Source organism: Centropristis striata, chromosome 16 (genome assembly GCF_030273125.1).
Source record: "Centropristis striata isolate RG_2023a ecotype Rhode Island chromosome 16, C.striata_1.0, whole genome shotgun sequence".
NCBI lineage: Eukaryota > Metazoa > Chordata > Actinopteri > Perciformes > Serranidae > Centropristis > Centropristis striata.
This window is the reverse complement of record NC_081532.1, coordinates 7,814,239-7,832,463: the sequence shown is the minus strand read 5'-3', so window position 1 is coordinate 7,832,463 and position 18,225 is coordinate 7,814,239. Positions and strand designations below refer to the sequence as shown.

The window sequence follows — 18,225 nt, the reverse complement described above, 5'->3', positions numbered from 1 at the left end:
TGATTTTGATTTTAAAAAATGTGATTATTGTCCATCCCCATCCTGTGATGCAGTGTTCAGTATCACATGTATCTTGTTTTGACACATTTCTGATCTCCGTGTGTCTCTGTGTCCCAGCTGAGCTCCAGGTCCGACAGCCCGCCAGCCATCCCTCCGCGGCTGCCCCCTCCTCTGCCCAGGAACCAGCCTCGACCGCTGCTCTACAACGGCCCCCCGATGGATGGCCCCCTGCCCAGCCCTCCTCCTCCGCCACCCCGCGACCCTCTGCCCGACACGCCTCCCCCGGTGCCCCAGCGGCCCCCTGAGATCTTCATCAACTACCCCGTCAACATGCAGCCTTCCCCCGTGGGCCGATACCACTGGGACTTCGGCAGCTCCCCCAGCTCCCCCAACACCCCGCCCAGCACGCCGTCTCCGCGCATCCCCAGGCGGAGCTGCCCGCTCAGCGCCAGCCAGAACAGCCTCTACCCTCTTCCTGTCTCCATCACGGCTCCACCTGTCCCCCCGCGCCACAACTCCAGCCCACAACTCCCCAAACTCCCACCAAAGACATACAAAAGGGAGCTGCTGCTGCAGCCGCCGCTACAAGGCCTCTCATTGGTGGAGAACACCGACAGCAGCCAGTGAGTCTGCGTGTTTTTGTTTGTTTTTTTTAAACACCTAGAGGTGATCTTGAATGCAAACTTCAAACTGTCTCCTGCAAACTACGACACAGTGGACTCAAAGCTACTGATCAGAAAGAATAACACTGCTCCACACACCACTCTTAACTCCACCCACCCGCCCTCTGCATCGACCAATCACAACCCCCCCCCGCTGTGCCTCTCAGGGGATCAGTAGCTCCGCCTTCATCATAAACCCTCTGTGCCAATGAGAAACCCTCACCGGTGTGCCAGCTAATAAACAACAAGGAGTCGAGTGTTTGTGTCGGTTTGTTCTGTACGGAGCGGGACCGTCTGCTCCTGATAAAAGTTCTCACCCCTCAAACTTACACTTAACCCCACGTCCCACTCCTCTGTCGGGGTGGGGGGAATGTGGGGGGCCTTGGACTTTGTAGCCTCAAATGTCATGCTTTGTTTCTTTGGGCATTGACATCATCTGGAGTCCTGCTGCAGCTCACAGATTTTTAAAACCTCTCTCCTCCTCAACGATCCACTGAGACGTAGCTCTTTCACAGCGACTGTGAGCAGCAGACATTTCCATTGACTTGTTTTTCCTACGAATTGATAAACAAACAGTTGCCAAAGTCTTATTTTATGCAGGGGGATAAGGGATTTTCTTTCTTTTTTTTTTTTTTTTTTAAACAAATGTGACATTAAAAGAAACTCATAAAGGAGGCGACACTGAATCCCCCACCTTGTATCTCAACTGTACACTGTGACTGTAAAAACGTAAAGAGTCAAACTGTCTGACTGTTTTTTTATCTGAAGACAGGCCTCTCCGCAGCCACAAAACGTTGCCTTTAAAAAAGAAATCCAACAGCGGTGACCTCTGACCCCAGGCTCCAGTCCTCTCGGCCCGGACGGGACAGCGAGAGCCGAGAACACTCCATTTGCACATCGAGTTTGGGCAAAGTCAGCAGGTTTCGATCGAGAATATCCCTCAGCGGCGTGCGACAGAGGGAGGTCCGCCACGATATCAAACAGCACCGATCCAGGACGAAGACGAGGAAAATAGAAGAGACACAAGTTTTTCTCTCCATCTCTTCGAAAGCTGATGTCTTAACCGATCCCCTTATAGACGTGCGCTGCTGTCTTGACACTGTGCTCCTCTCCTAAAGCCCCCCCCCCCTCCCCTCTCCCATGACTAACTCTTCTTCATTGGTATTAAAACTCAGCACTGCAAGCACGCAACCTCCCACCAGAGCTGGGTCAGCTCCCCCCAGTGGCTGCTCAAAATACCTAAAAACCCATGAAAAAGAGGAACTTTTTAACCCAACTTCTTCTTCTTCTTCTTCTTCTTCTTCTTCTTCTTTCTGTCTCTTTTTCCTTTTTTCTGCTTGAAAACATTTTTGTTTCACTTTGGAAAGACTGAAATAATCCATGCATCATGCTCAGATGTGCCTTTTATTTTGTTTTCTACTTTACAGAAATAAGCAAATGGTGTCTAAAATGCTAAAAAATAAAGTTGCCTATGTAATGTTTAGAACAAAGCTATACACTATGAAATTGTACATGTTTGTGGATACTGTGTATATATAACATGTATACACTAACTAAATAATTTGTATAAAGTGACAAGTTTTTTTTCCCCTGTTGTATTGTACCCTCATCCGCATCTGTTCAGTCAAATATTGCCTAATAATCCAATGCTGCTACAGTCGGATAAAAAAAACTAAAAAAACAAAAACAAAATAAGAAAAAAACAGGTCACTGTCACTAACTTACTTACAGACAATCTCCAGTTGAAACACTGGGAGTATTAACTGAGGAAAGCCATTTTTTCTTCCCTGCCCCTTAGCTGTTTTAAAGCAATGAAAAAAAAAAATACAGTTCAATATGCCAAGCACTTACCTAGACGTGTGCTTCACTTTGTACATCCTACTAATTGCCTTTTTCTCCTTTTCAAAGATTTTTTAATGCTAACACTCATTAAACAGAGGTTGGAATTGTATTAAAGTTGCAGTTGAATATACACGGACCTATATTCAGTTGCGAGTATTTGAGCATAGTGAAGAATTGGACTTTTTTTTTGTTTTCTGAGAAACACACTTTGTGCACTTTAGGCTGTACTGTTGAAGAGCCACAGTTGTTATAGGTCATGTTTGTAAATGCAATGGTCCTATGCAACTGTTCAAACTCACTTTCTACATGGATCAGGGCAGAAAAACACGAGTCTACCGCCTCACTTTTATCCCCATGATGTGTATAAAAGACACAAACACCTGAGGATGTCTGACCACCACGAGCTGGATTTCAGCAAAAAAAAAAAAATCACTCGTGCCCTTTTCTCTCCTCATCCTCCTCCTCTTGCTGTGTTTTGTGCACATGATGACGGATGATTAAACGTCTGATCAAACTAGAGATAAAAGCGGAGTTTTGGAGGATTTTTAAGCGACAGCTGAAGTCAAATCACTTCACTGTCGTCGCTCATGTTCTGTCCACTTCCCCGAGTTTCCCAAGCCAGTATTGGTGGGGTTATGTTTGCCAAATTTTTGTTTTCCATGTTTGTTTGTTTTGTTGAGTTTTCGTTTTTTTTTTTTTTTTTAACCCCAGCCCCGACAGAATAACAGATTGGTTTTCCTCTGGAGGCACTGTAACAGCTTGATCCAGCAGTCGGTTTATTTGATGGTATGTGGCCTTTTAACTGCTTTGTATTAATGGTCTTGATGAGATTAATAAATCACCCAGTCTTATTTTGTACTGAACTACTCATTTCTCTCGTTTTTTCTTTTACTTTGGGCAGCTGGGTAAGTAGAAATGATTGAGAAATTATAAATTAAATGTATTTATTATGACTTGGTACCTTTTCTTTAGCTGGACATTGATGCCTTCACATGTTACCATCTCACATCCAGTTTAGAAACAATATAGTCTGGAATATTTCTTTTACGTGGGGGTTTTCAGATGTGAATCTGCTAGGAAATGCTTCAGTATTTAATGCAACCTGTGTTTAAAAAGATTATAAAGATTTTCTCAGATATACAGTACTGTGCTTTTTTGCAGGTGTGAAAAAATGCCTAGAAGAATTGATGCTGGTTTGAAGGCAAAGGGTGGTCACACCAAATATAGATTTAATTTAGATTTTTCTTCTTCACTCACTTTGCATTTTGTTAATTGATACAAATTAACTATTAACATTTCTGTTTTTTAAAGCATTCTTATTTTACAGCTTTTTTTCATACCTGCCTAAGACACAGTACTGTATATGTCGCTCTCTTATTTTAATCCCACAAGTAAAAATGTCAACAGCCAACGGTTCATCTTTAACAGAACAAACAAATTATTTCCGGGTCACTGATTTGTCACTCATGCATTCCTGTTGCTGTCACGGCCTTTTTGGGGAAACTTTATCCATCAGAGAAATCACAACTGGGCTCACGTTTGGTTGAAACTTTAAAGTTTTGTGAGCAACAGTTTTCTTTAGTCCTCTTCTCTCTCTGGGGGGTCAAACTGTGCTGCAGGGTCCCTCGCTGTCCTCACTGTCGTCCCACAATCCTCCACCGCTCATGGCTGCTGCGTGGTTCCCTCTCTGCTGAGGCAGGCCTGGTCTGAAGACATGAAGAGATGCAACAGGTAAAAAAAATCATATTGTCAGCTCTGACGTTCTGTGTCACTATCCTGTGATTAGAGTAGTTTAAATGTCAGCACTGATGAAGAGACTTACCTCAGATTTTCTCTGCTCGGGTTGAAATTCTGAAAGCTTTGCCTCTGGGCTTGAATCGGTATGAAGCCTTGTCTGTTGTCTTTCTCTGGAGCTGAATCCGCCTGCTGCATGAAGTGATGTAGATATACAGACAGGAGGTTAGAGTGGTGACAAGGAGACAGGGCTGCAGAGAGTAGTCAAGATATGGAATCAGTTCATGAAGAAATATTCTAATTATTTTTTCACATGAGCATTAGTCACCACCAGGGCCGGTTCCAGGCAGCATATATGAGGGGGCAGTCAGGACTGTGAAGGGGGCATCATGTGTACACATCATGCTCCAGCACTTTTTTGTCTTTGCTTATAGTAACGATGCTTTCTTCATTGTTCTATGTGTCCAACCCCAACCTGGAGAAGTGGATTGCACTTTGTCAGGCCTCTAGATTCAGACCTGTCCAGGTGTCCCACCTGAAGACTAAGGCCCCGTTTACACGAGGACGCTCGCGGGTAAAACGACAAAATATTTTATCGGAAGTGCCTTTCCTTTAGACAGTGACGGCGTTTTTGGGGCTTAAAGACGCAAAAATCTGAAACCACCTTCCAAAGTGGAAAAGTTAAATACGCTCCGCCGTAGCGTGTCCGTCTACACTGACAAGACGCAAAACTCTGATCTGATCTGCTCACGTCACGTATGTGTTTACGTCACATACATGCTCCAGTACAGGAAAATAAACAAACGTGGGATTATTTCCATGCGTCGGACCTTCATGCTGCTCTGGCAGCTCTAATAAACTTACAGGAGTCTTTCCACCAAATGTACAGGATCTGTACAGATAGTATTAGTGAACAGAGAAGGATCTGGAATTACCTCTATCACATTTTGGATGCAGCAATTCGTCGGAGGCAAGCCAGACGGCTGTGAACGAGACCTGGGAGATCTAGTGGATGGTGGATAACTTTGTGGAAGGAGTAACTGATGAAAATGTGTGGCGTGAAAACTTCTGCATGCCCAAAGATGCTCTTATCTCTTTAAGTGATGCCGCCTGGCTGCATACAATCGAATTTCACACACTTTTGCGTCACCGTATGCACGCAGACTTCCTCCCGAAAATGCTCGTCTAAACGAGGAATAAAAAAAGTGAAGACGCGACGCCACTTTTGTATCTTCTGTTCAGCCTAAGCTCCTGCTGGTTTAGCTCTAAAGGTCACTGAGGCACGCAAACCCCCGACCACAATAAGGTGGCAATCCCTCAGGGGAGGGGAACTGAAAAATAAAAATAAAATAAATTAATAAAATAAAACATCCTTCATCCAGATTTCAACTATCGTGTGTCCCTTTTTCAGGGGATTTTTCCGCTACTGCAGATAATTTTGTCAGATTGTAATGTATATTAATTTTGTGAGTATATTAAAAATAATAATCAAATTTTGATTTGAGGGGGCAAGACATTTATTTCAGGGGGCTCTGCTCCCTCTTGCCCCAGTGTAGAGCCGGCCCTGGTCACCACTATTGCCTAGTTCACTACACTGCACTATTTTCAAAGTCATCAGACCGCTGTACCGTTCACACAATGCACCATGTTGTCCTGTAACTGGGACAGTGCTTGGTACATTTTCAAGCAGGAAAGATATGGCGGCCTGGTCACAAAGTGATGGATAAACAGAATACTAGAATGTCTGCTGAAATAGGAGTTACACATTCTTGATTCATATTGGATCAGCACTGCATAGTTTGACAGTTTGATCTGAGTTTCGTGAGCTGCTCTGGACGTCAGTCATCTTATCAAATCCTCCTTAGGGTGAACTTCCATAAGATGAAAGCCATTATAACGCATTAACTGCTGTGTTGTTGGTTTTACTTGTTTAACTGACCACAAATTAGACAAGAATTAACTAACTAGCAGGACTAAAGAGGGACATGAGGGGAAAAAAAGATTATATTTTTAGTGCCAATGTTTCATTATTCAATGCCAAATTAAATTTTTTGCTTGAAAACTTACTAGCCATGTCAAACTGATTTTGAAGTGAAATTTTGGAATGTCGCATTAAAGAAAATGTGAATTCGGGAAGTTTCTATTAACTGGTTTAAAGCTAATAAAAAAAGCTGCATAAATGGACTTTGGTCAGAAGATGGCGGGGTAATATGTTGCTGTAGGCTGCTAAGCTGTCAGTAAACCGTAGAAGAAGAAGAGATTGCACGAGAAAAACAACAACAACAAAAAAAGAGGTTGATAATTGGACAACTTTGGCCAACAACGAGAGAAAATAGATTGAAGACGCAGACACTGGAAACAACTTCTTCTTCTTTTTGGGTTTTCGGCAGAGCGGAAACAGCTGATGTGGGTTAAATGTTCGCTACGTCCGAACTTATTTGGAAAAAGCTTTTCCATCTAACGTTTAACAATTTTTCGAAAATACAAAAACCAACTTGCGTAAAAACTTTTCTGTACATTTCGAAAGTTTTATGGAATTTTGGTGTTTTTCATCAAGCCGTTTCCTATGCACATAGGAATTTGTTGATGGAAACACAACTACTGTTGCTATTTTTTCTCAGTACCCGTGTATCAGGGTTCGTACGGGTGCTTGAAGTCATTGAAAATGCTTGAATTTAAAATAAGCATTTGAATAAATGTTGTATTTTCAAGTTTTAAAAAGTGCTTGGATTTTGGATAAAGTGCTTGTAAATGCTTGAAATTCTTACTGTATTTCTCTTGCAATCTGACTATATCCATCTATAGACTATAGATAATCACATGTTCAATGTAAAAAATAATGAGTAGCCTATCTGAAATGAAGACCGTTCCTCCTAAAAGTGTAATACCATCACTGTTGGTATGGTTAAACGAAATCTTTTATAAAAGATATAATAAATATAAGAGTTTTTATATAAAACTCTTTTAGTATGTAAGTACTCATCTAAAACATGCAACTTAAAACAGGTGTAAGATCCTGGAAAAGCTTGAAAATTTACTGTGAAAGTCCTTGTAAAATGCGGTAACGCTTTATAATAAGGTCCTTAATAACCATTAATCAACAGGTAATAAGGCATTGTTCTCGCTTTAGATCCGGTAGTTGCAAAAAGCATAGTTAACTTATAGTTAACTTATAATAGATGAGCAATAAAGTATATTTTAATACCAATAAGCAAACAAAATAAGTTTAATAAAGGCATGGCAAAGACATAATGGGTGGGTCATGGGTGTTTGTAATGCCATTATTAACACTTACATAAGCTTATAAACACACAATAATGTTAATAAGCATCTTGTAATGACTTACAAGGGCCTTATTAATTGTTAATTAATGGTTATTACAAGGACCTTAATATAAAGCGTTACCTAAAATGCTTGTTTTTGGGCGGCTGTGGCTCAGTTGGTAGAGTCGGGTGGCCCCCAACCGAAGGGTTGGTGGTTCGATCCCTGACCATGGCAGCCTACATGTCGAAGTATCCTTGAGCAAGATACTGAACCCCAAATTGCTCCCGATGCTGCGTTCACCGGTGTGTGAATGAATTCCCAATGGTGGCAGGTGGCACCGTTTAGGGTAGCCTCTGCCACCAGCATGAATGTGTGTGTGAAAGGGTGAGTGAGCGCAGTGTGTAGTGTAAAGCGCTTTGAGTGGTCGCAAAGCAACTAGAAAAGCGCTATATAAGTGCAGGTCCATTTACCATCTACCATTTGTAAATATATCATGTAAATACCTGTTTGGATGGATCATCCCAGATGGGCCTGAAGGCACTTTTTGGATGCAGAGGAGGCGAGCCCTTCCTGACACTGACCAGCCTCTTCCCGTAGGAGCTGACGAGGCACGGCGTGGCCCCCTCTGCACACGGCCCAGCGGTGTTCCTCAGGGGAGGGTGAGGGGTTAATCTGGGGATCTGCCACCTCAGACACACAGTCCTCTCTCTGGGAGCCTCCCTCTGCTGCTGCTGCTGCTGCTGCTGGCTGTACGAGGGCTTCAGCAGCACCGGCACCTGGCTGTCCTCCTCATCCTCCCCGCTGCCCAGCATCTCCCTGCACAGGGTGCCGTCAGGGCTGCAGGAGGTGACGGAGGAGTAGTCGAAGGCCGAGGTGTCGTCCGGGTCCGTCTCGCAGTCGTCCAGGCTGTGGCTGGTGTGAGGAGCCTCCAGCCCGTTGGTGCCTTTCCCGGTCTGGCTGTACGTGCCCTGGCCTGAGTCGCTGTTCTCCCCCCAGGCTGCAGCGTCAGGAGTGAGGAGGGAGCAGTAGGCGTGGCCGCAGTCACGGGCCGGCTGGTTCAGGAGGGCCCGGTCTCCTCCACAGCCCTTCCTCCTCACCGGGCTGCAGGACCAGCACTCCAGACGCATGGCGTGGCAGCCGCCCACCCCGTTAGTGAGGTTGGCAGCTGGCTGCTCGTCTCTGTGGGAAGAACAGCGGTTTTTAAGGTTATTAAACCATGAAAACCTGTGGTACTTTAACTCTATGGAGTCTTGGACTATTTTGTCAATTTATGAATACTTTTCATCCTGCCTGTATACGCCACTGAAAAAAATGTTTAAATGCCATGTTGGTCGATTTTTTTTTCAGCACAACCTCACCTATATGACTTAATAATTATTTCTTAATCCTGACTTCATGGATCAACAGTTTGAACCCAACAGAAACAAAGAAAAAACAACATAAAATGTGTTTTTTTTTCCCAAAACACTATCATGCTCAATAAAGAATTTGAAATGTTGCAAATGTGAACAAAGGTTGCAAATATAACATATAAGAGGGTTGCATTGAGTGTATTTTGGGGGTTAACTTAAAGGATTTTACTGCTTCTTTTATCAGTGATTTGGTTCATTTGTTGATGAAGGCATCAGAGATTCTGCATGTTTTAGCCAATTTTGTATAAAATACTTGTTTTTTACATCATGAATATAGAAATGTACTTACATTTTTTGGCTCCATACTTACTTAGATTGGCAAACATCCCTACAATGTAACATCAGTTTCAATCCTAGCTTTAATTACCACGCAACAGTAATTAAACCTTGAAACTTGCACAAGTATATATCTCAGGTGCACCAAAATGACTGGATACTGGCTGTCTTTAAGGTGAGTATTTGGAATTAATGAGCTAAAACACAAAAATGTCACTGAAAAAGTGATTTGTCTGTACTTCCTAACTTGCTGTGCTGACTGCAGCCAGCAGAGGGCGACACTCACCTCTGAGCTGCAGTGTTGGACTCTCGCTGGGACTCTCGGGTCTGTTGGCTCCTGGTGCAACAGTTTGCAGAGGATCCACCAGCCACCGCCTCAGAGCAGCTGCTGTTCATGCAAAGAATGTATACAAATGTTAATCTTAAAGAGCCAAAGACAAACTGGGACATTAAATCCACACAGAGATCTAATCTGATAGAAGACGCTTCAACCTAAACTGAAAATTCATCTGACCTTTGTCCAGATCCTTCTCCTTCCTCCCATCGGACGTCTTCCTCCAGGATCACATGACAGCGAGACAAGGTTCCCCTTAGCGCTCGCTCGGTTCCTAACAGGAGACTGCAGTCAGGATGCTCCTTACCCGTCCACTGCAGCAAGTTCTAGCAAAGAAGCAAAGGAGAATTAAGCAATTCATTGAGTCCATTTTGAAACAAGATAGACAGACAGATAGTAGGGCTGGGAGATATATCGATATAAAAAATATATTGATATATTTTTAAATGTGATATGGAATTAGACCATATTGCATATATTGATATACTTCAATTTTTTTTCTTTCTTTATATATACATGCTGCCCTTACTAGGGTTTGTCATATTTAGTTATTTTGTAATGTTCGTTATTCTTTTCTCACATAAATATATTTATTTCTGAAAAAGATTGACCTATTTTAAAGTACCTCCTGTTATACAGTATTTATGTTCACTTAAATAAACTTCAGACATGTCATATTTGGCTTTGACTGAACATTTGCTCTCACTCTGTGATAAAAATATCTGGATATATATCGTATATCAATATTCAGCCTAAATATATCGGGATATGACTTTTCGTCTATATCGCCCAGCCCTAGATAGATAGATAGATATTTTATTTATCCCGAGGGAAATTCAAGAAAGCAATGTAATTACCAGCCTGTGCCTGTGGCACCACATAAAATTGTTTCTAAAACTACTAAAATGCATCAATGTCATGTAATGATCTCAGGCCTTCTTCTATCCTGGAAGAAACTCCCTTGTGGTTTTATTTTCTGCTCTGAATGTTTTTCAGCTGTTTTATTTGAGCCGTCCTCCATTCTTAAACGTGGTTGTGTGTTGACCTGCGGTGCCTGACTGTGGCTGCTGACTCACCTGAATGTGGCTCAGGTAGCTGTGTATGCGAGAGACAGGTGCCAACAGCAGGGAGAGCAGCTTCATTTCCTCCCTCTCCATCTGGCCGCTCTGTAAAAATGCAGACAGGAAATATCCAATCAGCATGTCTGCTCTCTCAGGTACAATACATCTGAAAAATGTTGGCACTGCGTCACATGAAATACCTGCATTTTCTCCGAATTATTCAGTCTGTTGAACTCCAGTGAGAGGAACGAGGCCAGGGTGGTCGTGTATCCGATGTACATATCTGAAAAGGCTGTCTGGGTGACCCAAAGCAGAGCAATCATGAGAGCCATCAGTGGACTAAAATCATTGAAAAAAAAGCTCCAACTTACATCATTTTGGCCGATAAGCTGCACCAGGATGTCTCCAACCAGAGATTTCCAGTGTTCGGCAGATAGTCGCTCCTGCAGGGTGTTTCTGAAGAGCAGATGTCGCTGCAGCAGCTGCTCCACAAACTTCAGATATGTCTGACTGGATCACACATGGCGGATTATGTTCATTGCAAACAGAATATATCATTTAATTTCTTGCATTTGTGTTGTAGAATGTATGTTATCGACTATAAAGAGCTGTAAAGGCTGGTATAAAGAATGGAAAATGCTTAATAGTAACCGTTAGGCTTATAAAACTTAGTAATATGCTTTTTTGAAAAATCCTTAATTTTAATCACAATTACTCTTGAAGTCATTATTTGTTCAAAAAATGTAAACAGGAGTTACGATCAAAGTTAATTTGATAAGAAATATAATATTAAAATGTAAATGTCAATATACATTGCTGCTGTGTATATTAATTAATTCTGGAAAAAAAATTAACAATTGCATTCATAGTAACAATTTGGATGTGATGATAAAGGCTTTAAGAGTGGTCATTTTTTGTTTAGGTACCTTGAAATGCTAAAAGCTGTATATCTGATGGCATTTACAGTATATATATTTATTTTATTTCAGAGCAATTCTTGCACTTTAATTATCGTATTTGTTTTGTTCTTTGGGGTCAAGATAGACGGGGGCTGTTGTTTCAGCATGAAAAATTGAGCCAAAGTTTTCAGTCTGAACTAAAAGCAGCTGAAGGAACGAGTAAAGTCCAACTCAAGCAGGTTCATCTTCCTCTGCAAAGTAAACGGGGGTACAATTAAGTAAAATCCGTGAGCAATATGGCCTTAATTTTAAGGAACACTGTCAGCAGTCTCCTGTACTGTGATCTTATTTATAGCTCTAATACGTTGCATTCTTGTGTTCTGAAGTTTCTTCTTTCTGTTTTTTTCCTTTCTCTAGGTTTGAAAGCATCCTGCTGAGGTCTCTGTCTGTTACTGTACAGCTGCAAGATCTGTGATCGATCATTTGAATATGTGGCACCCAAACTTTGGAACTCTTTGCTTCTCCCCCTACGGTCCGCTATTTCTGTGGACTCTTCTAAAAATCACCTTAAGACCTACCTCTTTAGACAGGCTTTTGGATGACCACCATGCATTGTACATATTATTTTATATGTTTTATGTTTCATTGTGTTTTAATTGTCTTATGTTCCCCTATCTTATTTCTTTCTTTTTATCTTCTGCACTTTGTGATTTTATCTGTGAAAAGTGCTATATAAATAAACTTTACTTACTTACTTACTTTCTCTTTTAAGACAAGAAAATGCCTGTGTTGTTGTTTTTCTTTAAGGTGATAGAAACTGTTCAGCACTTACTATGGCTCTACAGTCATCTGGTGAGCTGGTGGGGTCTTGTATCTGTCGTACAGCTGGTTTAAGGTCGACACGTACTCCCATTCAGAATGCAGAAGCTGCATCGCCACCTGATGTCGGGCATCTGTGCAAAAAAAAAAAGTGCTTTTCACTCATAATATTTAAACATGGTCACTCATAAAGTTGTAATAAAATATATTTTTTTACCTCTTTCCATGAAATGATTGTGAAAATGTGATTTATTCTTGACAGATACAGTTTATATCTTCTCAAAACTTTATTAATCAATCTCTTCCAAACATATCACAATGCAAATGAAATCACAATTCGCAGAGGATTGTGTCTGAAAACTAAATTATTCCAATCTATGGGCCATCATGTATTATCAACTTTAATCTCCAGTCTAAAGACAGAAATACAGGGTTGACATGTTCTGCTCAGGTGCTTTTGAAGAAGTTGCTAGTAGCTCAAACAAGTCCTGAATTATTTTTTTTATCACTTAAGGAATTTTTTCTGGCTATTTTGCCTTTTAAGATATTCTTACGTTATGAAACATGTTTGTGTTTTTAACATTTTTAACAATATTTTATTGTTTCAAAAAGGAAGGTTAGAACATTTTGTACAGGTTAAAAATCTTCCTGAAATGACAATATTGTTGGTTGAATTACCATCAAGTCAAGTTTATTCATTAAGCACATTTAAAAACGACTCTTTTTAAAGTGCTTCATAAATAGATTAAATAAAATACAGAAATGATCAACTTAGGAACAATATTGGCATATAAGTTAATTAATAAATGCATAGAATATCTTGATAAAATCATAACACAAACAGCACAATAAAGTCAGAGTGATCAGACATGTTTTCATGATGATAATGAGGCAAAAGAAAGGAGATGGGTCTTTTATTATTGATACTTTTGTACATTTTGATGCTGATACTTTTGTACTTTTACTTGTAGAGGATTAATTCTGTAGTGTGGTATCAGTACTTTTATGGGACTGTTTAAGTGATCTGAATACTTCTTCCACCACTGGTTTTTAGGTATCAATGGAGGGGGAAGATTTAATTATTAGTGGCAAACTAGTGTGGTATATTTTATGTTACTTTTAATCATAAGTCCTCTGCATAAGTCCTCTGCTTTACTGCTTTACTAAAAAGCCCCAGTATGACCTCCTGATCATGTAACAGCCAGCTTAAACCAGAAATAACGTACTATAGGATCTGGGATTTGTCAGATATTAGAGGCATTTGGAAGCATAATATAAACAGTATAAGTTGTATCCTTTTAAGGTTAAAAGTAGACCTAGCAGCGTGCACGTTCACGGAAAAAGTGCCCCATATATTGGAGGTGTGGGAAGTTACAAGTCTGGGTTACAGAATTGTTTAAATGCCGTGACACAGACAGAAAAAGGAGAGAGAACTCATTATTGGAATCGGGACACTTTTTTTCAGCAGCCCTTAGGATTGAAGTCCTAAGGGCTTCCTCCACTGTACCTAGGCACTGTAATTTGATGTCTGATATAGAGGTCGACCGATATATTGGCCAGCCGATTTTTTACTTTTTTTTAACTTGTATCGACATCGGCCGATACGTGCGTGTGTTCGCCGGTCAATTAGCCCATTTCACAAACCAACACCAGGCAAGGCTCGGTGCAACATCTGCCATTCTCTGGTGAGCTGCTGCTGATACCGGAAAAAAAGAAAAACACATCAAATATGTGGATCGTCTGAGGCGCCACCACCTCGAGGCCTATAACATCATACACATTGTTTGCTATCCAAATGTTAATATGTTTTGTTTGTTTTGTTAATAAATGTTTCTTTTTTTGTTTAAATTGAAACTTGTGTAACATTTGTTATCATCGTGTCATTTTTATCATGTAAATGAAGGGAGAAAAGGCAATATCGGCTTAAAGAATCGGCCCCAAAAAATCGGCAGCACATATCGGGGATCGGTTAAGATTGATGTCAAAATAATCTGTATCGGCATCGGCCTTAAAAAACCCATATCGGTCCACCACTAGTCTGATAATAAAGAAAACTAAAAGGAACTTCAGCGTGCTCTTTGATTTATTTTCTCACTCAAGAGAGGTAGTAATTCCACTACACTAGTCTGGAATTTAGGGCCAACAACTTAAGAAGTGCTTGAGGAAATAAAAGCTGCTCACCTGTGCCTTCACTCAGTCCTGCTTTGAGGCCCTGCAGGAAGCAGTGGAGGAGCAGCTTCCCTCTGGACAGACAGGCTGCCGGAGCAGACGAGCAGTCACACGGTCTCTGGTCCGCCGATTCTGCTGCTTCACTGCTGCACAACAGTGGACAGATGGCAACATGTCTCTCTGCAGCTTCTACATGTCTGTTGATGATGAGTTGTAAACAGCTCTTTTATGAATAATTGCTTGTTGTTTGCCCCTGAAAATGATGACACTAATATGAACACATTGTGTTATAGATGTGGACTTCCTGTACACTCACAAAATACCTTAATGTTCTGTTCTGCATTTTACACTTTCTACTATGAGGGGCTTTTTTGGCAGAAATGTATAGCATAAAGTTTTCTGCATAAAATATGGAAATTCCAAATTAATTCAGTTTCTGTATTTGCATCCTTTTTATCGGGTTCGTAGAAAGAATGGAACATGCTTAATAGTAATTGTTATGCTTTCAAAGTTAGTAATATGCTCAAATTTGAATTATCTTTGAAAAAATCTTAATTTACGCAATCTGGTGTTACACGATTACTCTTGTAATTAATATTAATTCAAAAAACGTCAACAGAAGACACAATAAAAGTGAATATGATAAGAAATATGATATTAAAATGTCAATCTCAATATACATTGCTGTTGTATATATTTATGAATTCTGAAAAATCTATTTTTTTTACAATTGCACTCATTTTAACATATAACATATAATTTAGATGTGATGATAAAGACTTTAAGAGTGGTCATTTTTGGTTTAGGTATCTTGAAAATGCTTCTTCTAAAATTCTGTATATCTGATGTAGTTTACAGTATATATTTTAATTTTATTTCAGAGCAATTCTTGCACTTTAATTATGGTTTTTTTTGTAATGGGGTCAAGATGGACACGGGCTGTTGTTTCAGCATGAAAAATGGAGCGTTTTCAGTGTGAATGAAAGGCTGATGAAGAAACAAATAAAGTCTAATAGAATAATCAACTCAACCAAGTTTATCTTCCTCTGCAAAGTAAAGTAAATTAAGTAAAATCAGTGAGAAATGTGGCCTTAATTTTTAAGGAACATTGTCAGCAGTTTCCTGAATAAGTGTGATCTTATTTATAGTTCTAATACTTACGTATAATACGTATTCTTATCTTTGCGTTTATGTTTGTTTGTTTGTTTTACCTTTCTCTAGGTTTGGATGTGGAGCTCTTTGCATCCTGCTGGCCTGCAGGTCTCTGTCTGTTACTGTACAGCTGCAAAATCTGACACCGCATCACTCCAAGTTCCTCCTGAAAAATGTTGGAAAAAAAACTATGTAAGAACCATCATTTGATGCTCTGTAATATCTGTTACTGATGCAGTTAAATGTGTGTTTTTTTATATTGCTCTGTGAATACAGCACATACTGTAACATTAGTTTTTTTTCTCAGCAGTTAAACTAAAGTGAGACTCACCCTCAGAGACTCGACCAGAGCCTCCATACGGAGAGCTTTCTTCTGGCAGCTCCTCCTGTTCTCCTCCATCTCCTCCCTCAGGTACATGTCTCCATGTTGGATCTGACTGAGCTCCAGCAGGGCGCTGGTGAAGCCCGTCTTCAGCTCCGAGACCATGCATTGTAACTGAAGGGACAGGAGGAATCAAATATTTGTCATAAATTCAACTGTATAATTCTGGAGGAATCAAATATTTGTCATAAATTCAACTGTATAATTCTATGTTCCTTGTTCTTTTTTTTTTATGTTATATTAGGGAATCCCACTATTCAAGCCCCATGAGGGTTTTTTGGGTTTTCCTGGCATGTCTTACTTTATTTCAATATGTTTATGGAATATATAAATTGTATTATTGTTGTTGTTATTATGTTGTTTTCTTTCTTTGAAAACTGTGCCAAATAAATCAAATCAAAATCAAATCAACTTGACAGCATTGACTTTTACACTTCATAAACTGTCCTCATTGTAAGCAAAGGCACATAAAAACATGAGCTGAATGTTTAAATTGCATTTTGAGTTTATTTACCATCTACTGCTAATTTATCCAAATAATTTAAAGCGCTTTAAATGTAAAGTGACCTGTCTCTTTAACAAACCGAGCTGGCTGATGAGGGAAAGTGCAGAATACCTTTGAGATTTCAGTGACGAGCTCTGCCTCCTGGGGCTTCATGACCTGTACAAAGAGAGACACAAACAAGGCAGTTTGCAAACACACTGTTAGTAATGAGCACAAACTGAGCCACCTGAATGACCTGTGCAGAGTAAAGTTGAGTTCGGTAAGTCCACCATGCAGAGAAAAGGCATGTTCTCCTGTGTAATTCACTCCTAACATAGATCAGGTGACATTAACACAATAGGGACAAAGCAGGGAGGTCAACCTGTTATTTTTCTCGTTAAAGTGATTCTTTAACCTTTTCTTAACCAAATGCACACATAAACTGTAAGAAACAGTCCAAAACTGAGAGTTTAATTTGAGAATTTTTGGTTTTAAGCACAGCAAATGTGATTTTTTGTTTTATTTTTAGCATGTATTCATTCTACCTTTACATTAAAGCACACAGACCTACTAGAGGAGTTATAATAGCATTTTTAATCAGATTTAATGTCTTTCTTGCCCATATTCTTGTTTGTTTGTGGTACCTGCTCAAATGTTGCCCCTGCCAGCAGCCCCTCTGCTAAGGAAGTGGCAAGCCAGCCAAAGAGCTCAGCCCTGCAGGGGAAATGGCTGCAGGAGCCAAGATGCCTCCTTATAAGTCTGCTAACAGAAGGACAGGCACGGATCAGCAAAAAAAATGGAAAAAACAGGAATGTGCTATAGCCTCATAATTTAAACTGCAAATACATCACAATTCTAGGTCATTTTATAGCCTGTCAATTTTAAAATATGCAGACATCAGTTTTTATTTCTATTTGCATGGCTATGATGTGCATGCTAGCTGCTTAAAAAGCATCTGAGAATATTTCCAAACATAATTATACCGTCAGTGGTGTCCAAATATCAAATAATCCTCCAAAAACACGCCAAACACTGACTGCTGAAGCACAATATATTAAAGGAAAGCCAAAGATAACTCACCTCAGTTAAAGCTCTTCAATGCTGTTTCTCCAGACATCTGAAAAATATCCAGTGAATTAAAAAAAACATTTCCTGCGTTTCCTCTTCTGTGGAGGAACTTGTTTTCAGTCATTTGCGGTGTTTGTGTCGTGTGGAGCTGCGCGCTGCTCTGTGCGGACAGCAGATGTCCTGCATGACGCTCAGTGAGCAGCTCTGTGATGAACTGAGCGAGTCAGCTCCACTCTGAACCATGTGGAAGTACTGCTGCATAATAGAGATATTATTTATTCTACTGTTAATAAACCAACTCGTGTTTAGTCTGTTGTTGTTGTTGTTGTTGTTGTTGTTGTTGTTGTTGTTGTTGTTGTTTTTGTTGAAATGCACTAAAAATGGCCGTGGTGCAATATAAGTTTTAAAAAAGATATTAAATTATGCCTGTGGCCATAAGTAGAGTAAATATTAATAAGATTAAATATAAGAAAATACATTTTATTATAATAATCAAATAAATAAAAGCTAAATAACGAATATATTAGAGAGATTACATCATAAACATTGCTATTCCCCCGACTATTTAAATGAATAATTGTGCGAAAAAAGATGAAGACATCATTTGATTAAACTCCAGCAGTCATGATGTGTGTACTATAGCCTACATAATGTAAATATTGCTAAA

The 18,225-nt window shown here is 40.0% G+C and overlaps 2 protein-coding genes across 4 annotated transcripts in view; one reads left to right on the top strand and one right to left on the bottom strand.

The window, feature by feature from the left end:
• sos2 (son of sevenless homolog 2 (Drosophila)) overlaps positions 1-3,367 on the top strand; it is a 42,092-nt gene extending 38,725 nt beyond the window's left edge. For both annotated transcript variants that reach the window (XM_059352956.1, XM_059352955.1), the window contains one exon: positions 118-3,367. In XM_059352956.1, coding sequence (XP_059208939.1) covers positions 118-627 — 510 coding nt within the window. In that variant the 3' untranslated portion in view covers positions 628-3,367. The remainder of the gene's footprint in view (positions 1-117) is intronic.
• On the bottom strand, positions 3,185-17,766 carry si:ch211-67f24.7 (rho guanine nucleotide exchange factor 33). Of its 2 annotated transcripts, none has more exons than XM_059352973.1 (15): positions 17,571-17,766; positions 17,135-17,252; positions 16,623-16,667; positions 15,956-16,120; positions 15,684-15,790; positions 14,485-14,618; positions 12,317-12,437; positions 10,957-11,095; positions 10,786-10,881; positions 10,601-10,690; positions 9,705-9,850; positions 9,477-9,578; positions 8,006-8,681; positions 4,327-4,430; positions 3,185-4,210 (listed from the first exon to the last, which is right to left on the bottom strand). In XM_059352973.1, exons 3-15 carry the CDS (start codon positions 16,662-16,664, stop codon positions 4,108-4,110), a joined length of 2,025 nt encoding a protein of 674 aa, XP_059208956.1. In that variant the 5' UTR covers positions 16,665-16,667; positions 17,135-17,252; positions 17,571-17,766; the 3' UTR covers positions 3,185-4,107. The 2 variants fall into 2 exon arrangements, with proteins under 2 accessions (XP_059208956.1, XP_059208957.1); XM_059352974.1 differs by having other exon boundaries at positions 17,135-17,249.
• Positions 17,767-18,225: the final 459 nt, after the last annotated feature.